The 14,720-nt window shown below is 39.8% G+C and overlaps 1 protein-coding gene across 3 annotated transcripts; it reads right to left on the bottom strand.

The window, feature by feature from the left end:
- Positions 1 to 520: 520 nt before the first annotated feature.
- On the bottom strand, positions 521 to 14,204 carry LOC149306286 (uncharacterized). 3 transcript variants are annotated; one of them, XM_089476924.1, is made up of 5 exons: positions 13,511 to 14,204; positions 5,315 to 5,363; positions 2,231 to 2,324; positions 1,289 to 1,325; positions 521 to 853 (listed from the first exon to the last, which is right to left on the bottom strand). In XM_089476924.1, exons 1-4 carry the CDS (start codon positions 13,805 to 13,807, stop codon positions 1,301 to 1,303), a joined length of 465 nt encoding a protein of 154 aa, XP_089333050.1. In that variant the 5' UTR covers positions 13,808 to 14,204; the 3' UTR covers positions 521 to 853; positions 1,289 to 1,300. The 3 variants fall into 3 exon arrangements, with proteins under 3 accessions (XP_089333050.1, XP_089333048.1, XP_089333051.1); XM_089476922.1 differs by having other exon boundaries at positions 1,285 to 1,325; positions 13,511 to 14,201; XM_089476925.1 differs by having other exon boundaries at positions 1,285 to 1,325; positions 13,532 to 14,191.
- Between the last annotated feature and the right edge of the window lie 516 nt (positions 14,205 to 14,720).

A 14,720-nucleotide genomic window follows, 5' to 3' on the forward strand; every position in this document is an offset into this window, starting at 1 on the left:
CATTGGCAGACAAAGCCCTTTTTATTTCCAAAGACTTTTAAAAAGGGCTATGGTGTGCTGAACTATTTTCAACAGCTCATTAAACTTTTAATTGCATTTTGTTATTTTATCTTTAGATCTGAATTATTTTGATTACTGTGAAATAGTTTGATTCTATTTTAATGTTTGTGTTTTGTATATTTCAGCTGCATTGTCCTTTTTAAATTGTATCTTGCCTTGAGTCTCAATTTCAAGAGAACGGCAGGATATGAATATAATATTAATAATAACCATAATCACTACCACCGCCATCAACATATATTGTGACAATGTATATGCATTGCATCAAGTTATCATAGGCATAATGAAAAGTTCTTTGTAGGTCTCTTTACCTCCATCCCACAACCCTTTCCTACTCATACAAATTACTTGAATTCAGAGACTACTTGCTGCAGGAATGGCTCCAAACCATTTCACCAATTGGCATCTCTTGCTACATTTCTTGGCTTGGCCCAAGAAGAGAGTGAGTCAAACACAACTGTTTGCTTGCTACAGGCTTTTTAATCACTTCAGGAAGGAAATGCTGCTGAAAGGACTTCAAAATGTTGCTTGCGGGGAAAGCAGAGAATCGACCCAGCTCCTGCAAAACAGCTACAAAGCACAACTGTTCAGTGTCAGGGTCCAAGCAAGGAAGAGGAAAGTGACCCAGCCAAATACAAAGCAGATTTGGTAGAATCTTTTAAGGACTTCCTCACATTTTCCGGTGATTCTGTGATAGCCACAGGGACTCGCAAAGCAGAATCTTCCCGGTTTGCAGCAGTTCCAGGGAAATCTTTTGCTGTGAGCACAGGTGGGACAGGGTTTAAGCCCGTACCTGTAAAAACAGAAAGGAATTATTTTTAAAAAATCAGGGAAAAGTGAAGGCATCAAAATTTACTTCACAGAGATTACTATTTGCCCTTAGCAACACTCCCAACCTCTTGACCATTTCCCTCTCTGGCATACAGCCTGTCCTGTCCCCATCCTGAAATTTGCCTGATTCCTTCAGGTGTGGTATGGGAGGCAATCCAGTTGCCAGTTTTGAAGTGAGGTTCAAACACCAGTCAATTTGACTTGAATATGTGGAATGGAGAAGGCACTATTGAATTCTCTGAATAGGCTTCTCCACTATATTTATTGGAAGACAAGGTGGGGAAAAGGAATGAAAAGTATGATACAGATATATGTGTGTACTTTCGTGAATATACAAGTAAGATGGAGCAGTGAACACAGAGATGCCACCAAATGAAAGCTAGGAGGACATACCCACCATGTGTCCTGCCTAGAGTTGATCAGTCATTTGAGCCCTGCAGAGGATAAAAGAAAAAACACAGAGATTAACATGTAAATCACTTTCTCTCAACCAAGGCTCACATGGTATATATACACCACTCATTTCCATGCCACCATTCTCTGAAGACGCCAGCCACAGATGCTAGAAAAATGTTAGGAATAAACTCTTCCAGAACATGGCCACATAGCCCGAAAAACTTACAAAACCCCCTATGTCACTCAGTGGGTTTACATGGCTGAGTCAGGATTCGAACCCTGGTCTCCCAGTGTCCTAGTCCAATGCTCAAAGCACTACACCACACTGACTCAGCTATATTTGCCCATCCCACATGCCCAGGTAAATCTATAGTAACACCACAACGCCTCCGTAAGACCCACCTCTACCCACAGGGTGAGGTCCACATGCCCCGGCATGTGCCTGGTAACAGAGAGAATTCCTAGTTTAGTTTAGGAAGGTAGCACCCTCCAGCTAAAGGGAGGTGAGGGAACATATAACCCTGTAGATGTGGTTGAATTACAATTCCCCTCATTCCTCACCACTGATATTGCTGGGCTGGAAAGACTGAAATTGAAGTCCACTCCAAGAGGCCAAAGGTTCCTCATGCCTAACTCTGAGCTAGAGGAGAGTGCAGATAAACTCTATTAAGCCTGTTGAATTTCAAAGGAAAACAGAAACACAGTGCCAGATATTCAACTGGATATGGCTAAAACTAGGGTGTATACTGGGAGGGTTGAAACAGTAGCTCTCTGGAAATCTGATGATCCTGTCAGCAATTTTTCCTGCCTGTTTTAGGAGCCTGCAGACCAGTGGCCAGTGTTGTAAGCCAGCTACCAGATTAAAATCACTTGGAGAAACTCTGGACTTTTCTAGCAAGATCTTTCTTATGGTCCATTTGCCGCTTGGAACTTTTGTCTTTACCATTGACCTTCTTCACGACGCCTCCTGGGTGCAGGCTGGTGCGCTGGTTTTCTCATATACACATCTGTGTCGACGGCTTCTTGAACAGCTTGTTCTACAGAATACATAGGAAAACACAAACACACATTAACACCCATCTATAACCATCTGTACATGCAGCGGTTTACTATGATAAGTGTTAGTTCTTTAATAATGTATGCATTTCTGAAGATATACAAGTGCATTTTATGTGTTGATTTAAAGTATTTTACATGTACAGTAATGGTTCCCATTTAGCTTTATTATAATGGAATGGACCACACTCCCTCGGAGGGTGGCAGAGTCTCCCTCCTTGGAGGTCTTTAAGCAGAGCCTGGATGGCCATCTGTCAATGGGGATGCTTTGAGAGTTCCTGCATGGCCGAATGGGGCTGGACTGGATGGCCCTTGGGGTCTCTTCCAACTCTATGATTCTATGACCAGTAGCTCCAAAGGAGGATGTTCAATCTCATAAAATGATGCAACCAGCCTGTTCACCGAGTGTAATGTAGATGTACATCCGGATGTCTGCAATTTGCATAAAACATGTCTGGAAGCTGTTTCAATCTATAGTCAATCTAGTTATATTGGGATAAAAAGATCCCTTGGTCCTAAGGGTAGGTCTGTGCCAACATTCTTGTTGCTGTCCTGTTTAATTTAACTCTTTTCTGTAAACACAAGTACACAACAGCGTCCATTCTTTTAACACAAATGTAATAAATTCTGATATTGCATAACACACACACACACACCCCAACCCCCCCCCCCCCCACACACACACTTCTGCAATTAGAGCTCTGAAAAAGAACGGTTTTGCACTACAAATCTTAGAATCCCCCTGTTTGCATATGTGAGATTCTGAGAAATACAGTCAAAGAAGTATTTCTTTTTCTTCAAGTTCTGACTGCAATATGTGGAAGGAAAAGCAGAACTACTAAAGCAAACAAAAAATCAACCAGGGAGAATCCTGATTGATGCTTTCTCATCTCATTTTTCCAGCTGCTTTTAAAATGTCCCATTTTCTCTTTCCTCCTCTGACTTCCCCCTTTTTCTCCTGAGCTTACTTTAGTTGATGCAAAGTGAATTAAAAATGCAAAACGATTTTTCACTCATCTAACTCAACAGTGGGGAGAAGACAGGAGGACTTAGAGGTCTGCCCTTGACTATACTCTGATATTGCTTGGTCACACATGTCCCCAAGTATTTTGTGGATGCGGTTTGCCATTTTTAAGCCATATCTTTCCAACAGGATTGCTGAGGTCCAAGGTATCATCTTCTTCTTCTTCTTCTTCTTCTTCTTCTTCTTCTTCTTCTTCTTCTTCTTCTTCTTCTTCTTCTTCTTCTTCTTCTATCACAGTTATTAATTGAAATGCAGTGTTAAAAATACAAACCTTAAAATTTAAAACACACAACATTTAAATCCTAGCCCTTAGCAGCTAGAAAAGTCCTGACAGCATAAGCGTGTCTTTATAAGAGTATATTAGAATGGCCCCCAGATCAGCTTGCCCACATCTGCACTATAGGGGCAGCCTGGATTTCTGTAAAAATTTGTTGTTGGAAAGAACATTTATAATACTTTAAAAATGAAGATGGAGTCTCCTTCCTTAGAGGTCATTAAACAGAGGCTGGATGGCCATCTGTCGGGGATGCTTTGATTTAGATTTCCTGCATGGCAGGGAGTTGGACTGAATGGCCCGTGTCGTCTCTTCCAACTCTATGATTCTATGACATGTACATTGCTTAAATGACCTGTTCTGCTTCCCATGAGGAAATAATGAGCGGAAGCAGAACAAAAAGTTGCTGACTGGACTGTGGTATGCAGTCAGTATTGAAATCAATTGATTTTAAAATGGTGTTTTACTCTGCACTGAACTGCAGTGATTGTTTGGAAAGGGCCAGGAGATCTTTTTCTAGCAGAAATAAGCAGCAATGACCCATGAAGTGTTGTTTCTTTGTGGTGGTAAAAGAACAAAGAGCATCCTCCCCCAATGGTTAAACTTAGAGACTTAATTCTAATATGGAACTTAATTCTAATATTGGTTTACAACTTAGATTGGTCATATGTATTATCTGTTTTTACAGTTTTGTATTTTAATGATATCATTTGCTTAATTGTTGTATAGTTTTAAGCTTTATGATTTTTAGATTGTACACCATTAGCAGGTTTTAATGTTGAATTGATGATGTCTGTAAAGTACCATGTACATTTTATGGCACTATATAATTAAACATTATTATTATTATTATTATTATTATTATTAATAATAATAATTAGGGACGTAGTTTTTAACTGGTAATTACAGTGGGTTCTTGTTATCTGCTGGGGTTTCGTTCCAGGATCTCCTGTGGACATCAAAATCTGTGGATGCTCAAATCCCTTTAAATATAATGCCGTAGCAAAATGGTGCCCCTTATATAAAATGGAAAATCAAGGTTTGCTATTTGGAATGTACTGTATACTTTTTTTGAATATTTTCAAGCCATGGATGCTTGAATCTGTGGATAAAAAATCTGTGGATAAGGAGGGCCAACTATATTTATCTATACAAAACAGCTATAGTCAGTTGTCAACAATCCTGTGCTATCATTAGATGTTCAATATGTGGGTGTAAAAGACAAGGCCTTTCCTGTACTGTCACCCAGACTGGGCAATATATCTTCACAAATACCATGTGTGTGTGTATGTGTGTATCTGGTCACCGGTTGCTGTTAAACTCCAACAACATTGTTTTGAGTCCAGCTCTGCAATAGGCTCCAGCTTGGGCAAAGGTCCAATGGAAGAATAACACTGAGAAAGTTGTTATCTGGATTCCAGTCATCTGATCATGGTTTCCACAAGACACTGTTACAATGGCGCTCTTTGGTGGCTCTTAATAGATATCATGGGTTTTTGAGAATGTTTTATATTAAAGACTAGTGTTCTTCAGGCCTTTACAGACCCAATCCAACATCTAGCCTTGTTCCCAAATAGCTAGAGGAATATGAAAAAAGAGCATGGAGATACACAAATGAATGAAATTACTTAACAGGGTAGGAAAACAGTGTTATCAATCAGCATTTAACTCACCAATCTCATCCACAAGATGCTCATGAGTGGCAGAGCGAGAAGCTTTCTCCTTCAATAAAAAAAAGAGAGAGAAAAGAGAGATAATATATTAACCGGAGAGTCTGTGTGGGTCTTAATCTTATCTTTGGCATCTGTTGACAATAGGGTGAATGTCTGAGCTTCAGAAATGCAAACTACATGGTGCAATGGGTGAACTTTCAAGATGTTTTTGTTCAATTACAGGTGATCTTTTGTTGGATGGGATCTGCATCTACCTGTGTCAATTTAAGCATGCTGGAGTAGTTGTACTAGAAAGACACCGGAAAAGAAGCAGTAAGAAAATATTTCCAATACGGTGGCAGGTATGAATTTGGGCACAGCCTTTCTAAAACTATTCAGCTAGAGGGACACCATTTTGTCCAAACCAGAATTGCCCTGGGAGGCCTAATTACTGAAGGAAGAGTGAATGCAGTGTATGGGAATGCCTATCTAGCTTAGTAGAGCATCTGCTTTATGTTTAAATGCTCTCTGAGGTGGACTCCAGCATCTCTACTTTGGTGGTAAGTGATGAGATATGGTCTTCTTCCTGAGACTCTGAAAAACTCTAATGGTCAGAAGAGATAGTCCGTATCTAAATAGATACAGAGCTTGGCCTAGTATCCTAAGAAGGATCAGCAGGCAGTGGGAGTGTGTATAGAGCAGTAGCAACCCGCCAAACGTTCCTCTTGAGTCCCTTGGTTATTCTCTGTTGGAGGGCAGAGATGTGTATGTCACATAACCTGTCCTTCACTCCCCAGATATGGGAAGAGGATAATGTCCCTTTACTAAAAATGATGTACCATTCAGCTGTTATGCTTGTTTGTTTCTGCATATGCAATTGGGAAGCAGAGCACCATCTTGTCCATTTCCTAATGCAACAAAGTGACTCAGGCAAGTTTTGTTCCTAAAAACCATTGGTAACATAGAGATGCCTTTCCCTCCTATTGCAAGCAATATTTTAAGAAGGTTCAATTTTACTTTACTTCATTCCATTTTGTATTTATATTCTGCCTTCCTCTCAGCACAGGATCTAGAGATAAATCCTGCCATGCTTAACTCTGCCCTGTGCTTACTGTCTAAGATGGTTTTAAATGGCTCAGACAAAATCACGGTTTGCTCTAGCCATGGTTTAACTTCAAAACACAGCTTAGTGTGATTTCTGATTAAAACTACTGCGTCATCACTATAAGTCCACTTTGCTGGAGCAGATATCAAAGTTCTGGGTGATACTGAAAAGAAAAATACAGACAGATGGTAAATGATTTCTTCTAGAAGTGCCTGAGGTGCCAAACACATAGCAATGACATCAGCTTGACCTATTTTGAGCCATGGCTTCCAAAAGCATTTATGGCGTGTCTGGCAAATACTGTATCATATTTGGATGGAACACGATAGTCCAACATTCCTGAATAAGGTTAACTGAAATTCAATGCTACACAGAATGACAAGCCCCTTTCACTCTTCCACTTTGTACAGTTTAAGAAGAGATCTCCCAGGCAAAAATGGGAAATTAAGGAGCTCTTCTCCATAATCAAAATGAAAACCTATACATTATAGCCACAACAATTGCCACAGGAGAATGTAAGCATGACAAATTGCATAGATATATAGAAAAGGAAAAGTGACAAGGTCTCCTTCCTTGACTAGATGGCCACATGCAAAAGATGACAAAGTAGTTATGGAGAAGAGGAAATTTCAGTAGGTATCACATGCATGCCAGGTAAAATGCTGAAATCTCCTCTGTAATACAACTACGTGCCTCTGCCCTCCCCCCCCCTTACACTGCTGGAAAACTTGTGGCCCGAGAAGACAGACCAAGAAAGCAAAGGCTGAACCTGTGCTTTTCTGGCCCCATTGCTCACCTGGGTCGGTCCCTGGGTAAGCGCAGGGACAGGTGGGTGTTCAGATACCCATTCCCACACCAATCTTGTCTATTTGGGTCCGAAGTTATCAAGTGATATAATATAAACCAATTACGTGTATTCATTGTTCACCCTTTCCTAAAGCCAGCCTGTTCTTCAGCTAAGATAGAATTTCATAGAATCATAGAGTTGGAAGTGACCACAAGGGCCATCCAGTCCAACCCTATTCTGCTATGCAGGAACTCTCAACCAAAGCATCCCCGACAGATAGCCATCCAGCTTCTCTTTAAAGACTTCCAAGGAGGGAGACGCCACCACTCTCCGAGGGAATGTCTTCCACTCTTGAACAGCCCTTATTGTCAGGAGGTTCCTCCTACTGTTGAGGTGAAATCTCCTTTCCTGGAGCTTGGAGCCATTGTTCCTGGTCTTGTTCTCTGGAGCAACATAAAACAAGCTTGCTCCCTCCTCAATATGACATCCCTTCCAATATTTAAACAGGGCTATCATATCACCTCTTAACCTTCTCTTCTCCAGGCTAAACATACCCAGCTCCCTAAGGTGTTCCTCATAAGGCATGGTTTCCAGACCCTTCACCATTTTAGTCGCAATTTTCATCTGCCCACTCCTCTAATTTATGCAAGAGGTGCTTTGCATAAACTTCGGCTGACATTTTAATCAAGCTGATTGATCTATAGTTCCTGGGATTCTGCCAATATCCTTTTTTAAAATATTGGGTCAGCACAGCAAGGTAAGGAACAGAAGTGTGTGTGTGTGTGTGTGTGTGTGTGTGTGAACAGCCTGGTTTTGCTGTGGAGTGTCCTAGAAACTCAGTGGAAAACCAGGAGTAAATTACGCAAGAGTAAAGGCTATCTACCCTGAGGTCAAGCCGGATCCTCCAGGTCTGCATCTAGACAGGCAAGATCAGGCCTGATCCTGCCCCGGGGGTTTTGGCCTGAGTCATCTGATCCAGATGATGTGAGGCTGGGGGGAACCCAGGCCTTTTCGTCCATGTGAACAATCCTTAAGTATTCCATACAGGGCAGACAGTTTTTTGCAGCTTTTATCAGTTTAAGTTTGACGTTTGATACTACAGTGGGCCCTTGGTATCTGCTGGAGCTTGGCTCCAGGACACCCTATAAAAACCCATGGACATTCAAATCTCATTAAATACAATGGATAATAAATTGGTGTTCCTTATATATATATCTAAATAATCAAGGTTTGCTTTTCAGAATTCATATCTATCTATCTTAATATTTCAAAGTCAAGATTGCTTGAATCTATGGATAAAGAATCCGTGGATATAGAGGGCCAACCGTATAAACAGACAGCATATTTGGGAAAAGCTGTCAAAGACAAATATAGGCCGGAGACCTTTATCACTTAGGACAGCACTTTACACAGACACATCTTTGAAGGTTAGAACAGGTGCAAGTTTTGCTTTGACAGATACGATTCCTTACACACAAAGGGGTTCACTAACATTGCAGCTTATTGCCTTTTCTGTTTACAGTAATTTTTATATCAGTGATACTGTTGTTTCACTTCAAAATCAGGATTATCACAGAATATTTACTCAATGTCCTGCTAAAATTCTGCTTTTAGTGATCAGGGCAACACCAGGAGTTGTGCCACTTTGTAATGGATGAAGCAGTAGGACTGGGGAGACCATCATTCATCACTCTGTCACAGCCTCCATAGGTAACCAATACAGCACTTTCCACATTCTTAAATTAATCATCAACACTATGATCGACTATGGAAACCTGCCAGCATAAGAGCATAAATTATATTTGGTTGTTTTAACTTCTACTGAAATATAAGTGTGAGTAGAAAAAGCCTTGGCTGTTGTTTTGAACTGCTATTTGCTTTACAAAGTTAAATAGCACTTTCAAGTAACTTTATTTTTGTAAGCCAAATAACTTTTTAAAACAATACTGATAAAACAAGCAAGATCGAGTGTAAATAGAGAAGTGCTGAAAAATTAATTAATGATAGCAAACAGTTACCACCTAAAATTCAGCAGGAAAGGAAGAGTTAACAGAGAGATGGGGAAGGAATGTTGTCTATCTGTGTTGATATTTAACAACTGATAAGATTTCTATTGTAGAAAGTTACTTCAAACATTTTCTGGAAATGTAAAGGAGGGACTTCTTTTCCAGATATAGTGGACTTGATGTAACAAAGAAGTTTTGTACTTAGATGGTGTAATCTAAAAAGTGAAATGCACAGATATAGGATGTGGGGCACCTGGCTTGACAACAGTACATGGGAAAGGCATCAGAGTCCTAGTAGACCACAAGTTCAACATGAGTCAACAGTGTGATGCAGCAGCTAAAAAAGCCAATATGATTCTATAGTGTACCAATAGAAGTACAGTGTCTAGATGAAGGGAAGTAATATTACCACTCTATTCTGCTTTGGTCAGACCCCACCTGGAATACATTGTCCAGTTCTGGGCACAGTTCAAAAAGGATATTGACAAACGAGCGTGTCCAGAAGAGGGCCACCAAAATGGTAAAAGGTCTGGAAACCATGCCCTATGAGTAACAATGTAGGGAGCTGGGTATGTTTAGCCTGGAGAAGAGACGGTTAAGAGCTGATGGGATAGCCCAGTTTGAACATCTGAAGGGGTGTCATATTGACAATAGTACAAGCTTGTTTTCTGCTGCTCCAAAGAATAAGAGATGGAGCAGTGAATTCAAACTACAGGAAAAGAGGTTCCACTTCAACATTAGGAAGACCTTTCTGTCAGTAAGAGCTGTTTGACAGTGGAACATTTTTTTTAAATTCACACATTATTATAAGACATTGGCATAATCAAGTATTACAAAACATTGGCACAGTCAGCAGTCGGATACCACATCCTCATTGTGGAACACACTTCCTCAGAGTGTGGTGGTCTCCTTTTTTGGAGGATTTCAAAGAGGCTGGATGGCCATCTCTGGAAGATGCTTTGATTGAGAGTTCCTGCATGGCAGAATGAGGTTGGACTGGATGGCCCTTGAGGTCTCCTCCAACTTTATGATTCTATGGGATTCCAATAATATCTGGAGTGCCTCAGAAGTCAGTGGTTGTGGATTACTATGGGCAGAGACTACATAATGACAGTTGGCATAAATATGGCATATTATATATGCCTGGATGAATCACATCTTTAAGGAGAGGAGTCCCAGAGCCATACTATTCCTTCCCATCCCATACCTCCATCACTCAGTCCTCCATTACCACTGACCATGCTTGGATTTTCCCCAAAGTTTTTGTAAACCAGCTGCAAACCTTGGTGTTTCAGCCAAGTCTGCTAATCCTTTCTTTGTGCATGTGTTTTTGGTTACAGACACAAGGGCACTCACAGTCTGAATATTGGAACTAGCAGGAATGATTAACTTTCAGATCCTGGGCGACAACTCATCTGTTCAAACACCTCACCTTCTCCTCAACCAAGAATGCATACAATGACAATCAGGTAATGATTAAGGAAAGCATTGATCAGAAATTGGGAACCAACTGAGTAATTTATTCTTGAGCCCATGCAGACCTCTCTTGTGCAATGCATTTAAACTTGGACAAATTATTATTATTATTTTACAAAAGATAGCTACAATGCAAGTTTACATATAGACCTCCAAGGCTATTTGTTATTTATGTATTAATTGATTGTTTTGTATTGTTGTTATAAAACAAATAAAACATTTAATTATATATATATATTTAAAACAAATCATTTTTTAACTTCAGCTCCCAGAATCTCCCAAATTCCAGTCTTTGCGGGTATCACCCTAATTTGTCTTGCCTTTGAAAGAATGCATCCTCATGCAAAAATTAAGTAATGATTACGGGAAAACACCATACGAATTGCTGGGAAAGAAACAGGAACAAGCCAGCAACACAAACATTGTAATAGAAAGCTGGAGGATGTCCACAGAACTCCACCCATCCAAGCAGAAATAGGAAAAAAATATCTGCTGGGTCACACTGGACAAGAAATACAGCATTTGCTAAAAATAAATGCCTTCAGTTTGAAAAGCCACACCACTTCGGTGTTTTGGATTTGTTAAATAATGAAGACACTAAAATGAAGACACTAACAACTGATACCACTGTTCAAAATACTTCTCCTACATTCAGTTGGAAATATTTTTAAGAAGTCCCTATAAGGATGGTCACAATGATGCCAGTCTTGTTCCAAGAATGGGAGCAGAAAGGCTGCAGCAGAGAGGCAGTCGTTTACCCAAGGCATCCTCTAGACTTGATTTGAATTATTTTGAAATGGTTTAGAGCAGAAGGGAAATTAAAAGAGGAGTAATGCACTACCTTTCCAAGATGGTGGGACTGCATGCTCCTGTGAGGCAAGAGGCTTTGCAGATGGTAGCAGTGCTGCTAGGAGGGACTCCCACGTCAGATAGGAGTTTGCTGGGGAGCCAGGTTAAAAATGCCAAACAGCTACTGGTGCAGATTGCTACTGCTATTTTTTCTATGTTATTTCTTCCTCTGGAACCAAATTTTCTGGAACTTCAATTTGCATCCCACTTGATCTACGAATTTTGGAACCGTGCCATCGTTTGTGGAATACATTTGTGAAAAATCATATATGAAATACTATTAGTGAGAGACATGATTTCACCCACCCTGCCAAGTCCTTTAAGCATTAAGAGCAATGTAAGAGAGTCCTAATAATTCTTGCTCTTTCTTTTTCATGCATTCAAGCAGCTGTGTATACTGTGCATAAATGTAGTGTTGTCCCTTAGCTATGAAGATTAAAGTGGAGAATTAAATCAATTTTATCATTCATCTGCTAACTGATCTCGTGATTCCTCTGCCATGCCCCACAAATGTCTACTGGCTGAATTACCATGTCATGCTGAAACAGATACTAAGGATGTTCATTCCACAAACACCTCAACTTACATATCCTTTTCAGGAAGGCCAGAATGATACAGCCAAACAGTGCCAGGATGTGCTGAGTCTGAAATATTGTTGAAGGTCTCAGACTGGTTGGTTAAGATCTACTAGTAGATCACTGAGTGATCTGTAGTAGACAGGTAAGTGTTTCCGACTCCAAACAGTTTAACAATAGGAATTATAATGACAAATAACAAAATGGTTCATCTTCCAGTGATCCCTTTTTCTGAGTCTTAAGTGTTCCTCACCTGTAAAATGAGTATTCATTCATTTGTTTTTCACCTCATTCTTCAGCTGCGCAACAGTTTTAGACTTTTGTATTAGAATTATTGGTATGCAAATAATTCCAGATATGTGGCTCATGAAGTCAGGCTGTTGCTGCTATTAGGCAGAATGAGGGATCCCACTCAGCTGAAGTAAAATTCAGCTACCAGCCATGTTTCACTTTCTACAAGTTGAGTCTCCCTTACCTGAAATGCTTGGGACCAGAAAGGTTTGGGGTTTTGTTTTTGGATTTTGGAATATTTGCATATACAAAATGAGGTATCTTGGAGATGGGACCCAACTCAAAACACAAAGGTAATTTATGTTTTATATACACCTTATACATATAGCCTGAAGGTCGTTTTATAGATCATACTATTAATACTTTTTTGCATGAAACCAAGTTTGTGTACACTGAACCACCAGAAAGCAAAGATGCCACTATCTCAGCCTCCCATGTGGATGATTTTGGGGCATTTTGTGATACTCAAGCTGTGGAATAAATTTGGAAGCAGCTTGTCCTTTGCTTCAGGCTGCAAAAAAGGAGTTTTGGGCAAACCAGGAGAGTGTGCAGTAAAGAATGGTCTCAGTCCCATGAGACCCCATTTTATGCCTGGCTTCAGTTAGTGGATCTTGGGGTTCTGCTAAAAACAAAGTATTTTTATTTTCATTATTTAAAATGTGTTTATATGATCTTCCAGGGAAAGCCTCTCTCACACAGTTCACAGAAAAGGAGTAACATAAGTCTAGAAATTTCAGTCAAATAATCGACTACAAAAACCTGTGTTGACTTATCCATGGGTAAGTAAATATAGTAAGTAAGTACTGTACTATAACTCTCTCATATATATATGAGAAAGAATCATCCTCTGGTGAAAGGCAAGAGTATAATGTGTCCTCGAAGCACTGACCCCCTTCTACTCTCTCATCCACCCAGCCTTTAGAGTGAGTACAAACAGTTATGCCTGCAAGGATTTTGTAGGTTCCTTAGCATTGATGTTCTTTGCTTTATCCTTTAGATCTTTTGTTACACGTCCCTAAGTTTTACCCTCGACTTATCCACAGGTCATAGCAAAATCCATAATTTTGACCCCCAAACCTGCCCTCGACTTATACATAAGATTGACTTATAGTTGAATATATACAGTACCTGAAAATTGCTCTGGCTCACCTGATGGAGCGTTTTGTGCTCACCATGAGATTCCCTCTTGCGTGCATCCGTAGTAAACAAGATATTGGTTAGTCGCTGTAGGGATGCCTCCAGCTCTTCCTCTGTGCATTCCAGGTGTTTGCCCACACTGCTGGCAGAGTAGGTGCTTGAAGCTGTGGTACTTCCACTATCTTTCTCTTTCTCCTTTCTGATTTCATCAACTGGCTTCTGCTTCATCAACATAAAGACGACAACAAGCAAGGCCAGGCACAAGTAGACAACCCACACTTCCTCCATTCCAACGCTCTTGGATAGCACAAAAAGCAAACAGTTTTAGGTACTGCCACAATAGATCAAAGCTGGGCACAGCAGGTGTTTTAGGTACTCCACACTGTACAAGTTACAATGTCCAGAATAAGGGAATAATGAGATGAGAAAATCAATCCAACTCAGCAATATTAATATTATCAAACACTTAAGTTAAAACGGGGGAAATATGTTGTCCACACAAAATGTCATTCAGTTGCAATCCATAACATAATGCAATCTGTCCTTTAATTTAGGCACAGAGAGAATACTACAAATTAATTCCTTTTTTGTTTCCAAAAAGTGGTTTTCTGGCAGAGTTGAAAAAGTTTTCAAGATTCCTTATTCTCATTCACTGAGTCTTCTTTCTGTTGCTTATTTATTACATTTATATCCCACCTTTCAACTAAAAATAGTGCTCAAGGCGTCTGACCATAAAGTAAAATTAAACGTCTGCTTGACTGCTACTAATATTCCAGCTCATATTTCAGATACTTCTTGCTGAGATGTTAGTAAAACTCAAGAATTGTATTTTGAATCACTCAGTGTTTCAGATATTACAGTCTTTAAAATATTTTCACATTTGATATTAAGGTTTTGTTGAAGAGTTAAAATCCAATGCAATATGCACTTCAGCTGAGCTCAAATTGTGCCTAATGGTTATTTGTGATACCAAGTAGAGTATCTTCATTCAGTTAAGACTGCTTTTAAATCAAAGAGGACATCCATTAAGTGCTTGCTCTTTTAAATATTATTTGCCAAAATTGTAGGTTATTCCCCCAGTTCGTAAACAAAACCAATAATTACAAAGACGATCAGGTTGAATTTCTCTTTCTTGATTAGTTGAAAGTCTGGATGGATGTCTGATGATCTTGGTAGCTGGGTCTGCCTTAGAAGCTGTATT

The sequence above is a fragment of the Sceloporus occidentalis genome, unplaced genomic scaffold (genome assembly GCF_023333645.1).
Source record: "Sceloporus occidentalis isolate IW3139 unplaced genomic scaffold, rSceOcc1.0.p SCAF_10, whole genome shotgun sequence".
Taxonomy (NCBI): Eukaryota; Metazoa; Chordata; class Lepidosauria; order Squamata; family Phrynosomatidae; genus Sceloporus; species Sceloporus occidentalis.

Excerpts from the sequence above, each read along its gene's own strand:
- LOC149306286 (XM_089476924.1), bottom strand. The coding sequence starts at position 13,807 with ATGGAGGAAGTGTGGGTTGTCTACTTGTGCCTGGCCTTGCTTGTTGTC. Across the intron at positions 5,364-13,510 it reads TGAGCCAGAGCAATTTTCAG|GAGAAAGCTTCTCGCTCTGC; the intron begins GTACTGTATATA and ends TTTTTATTGAAG. Across the intron at positions 1,326-2,230 it reads CGTCGTGAAGAAGGTCAATG|GGCTCAAATGACTGATCAAC; the intron begins GTAAAGACAAAA and ends TATCCTCTGCAG.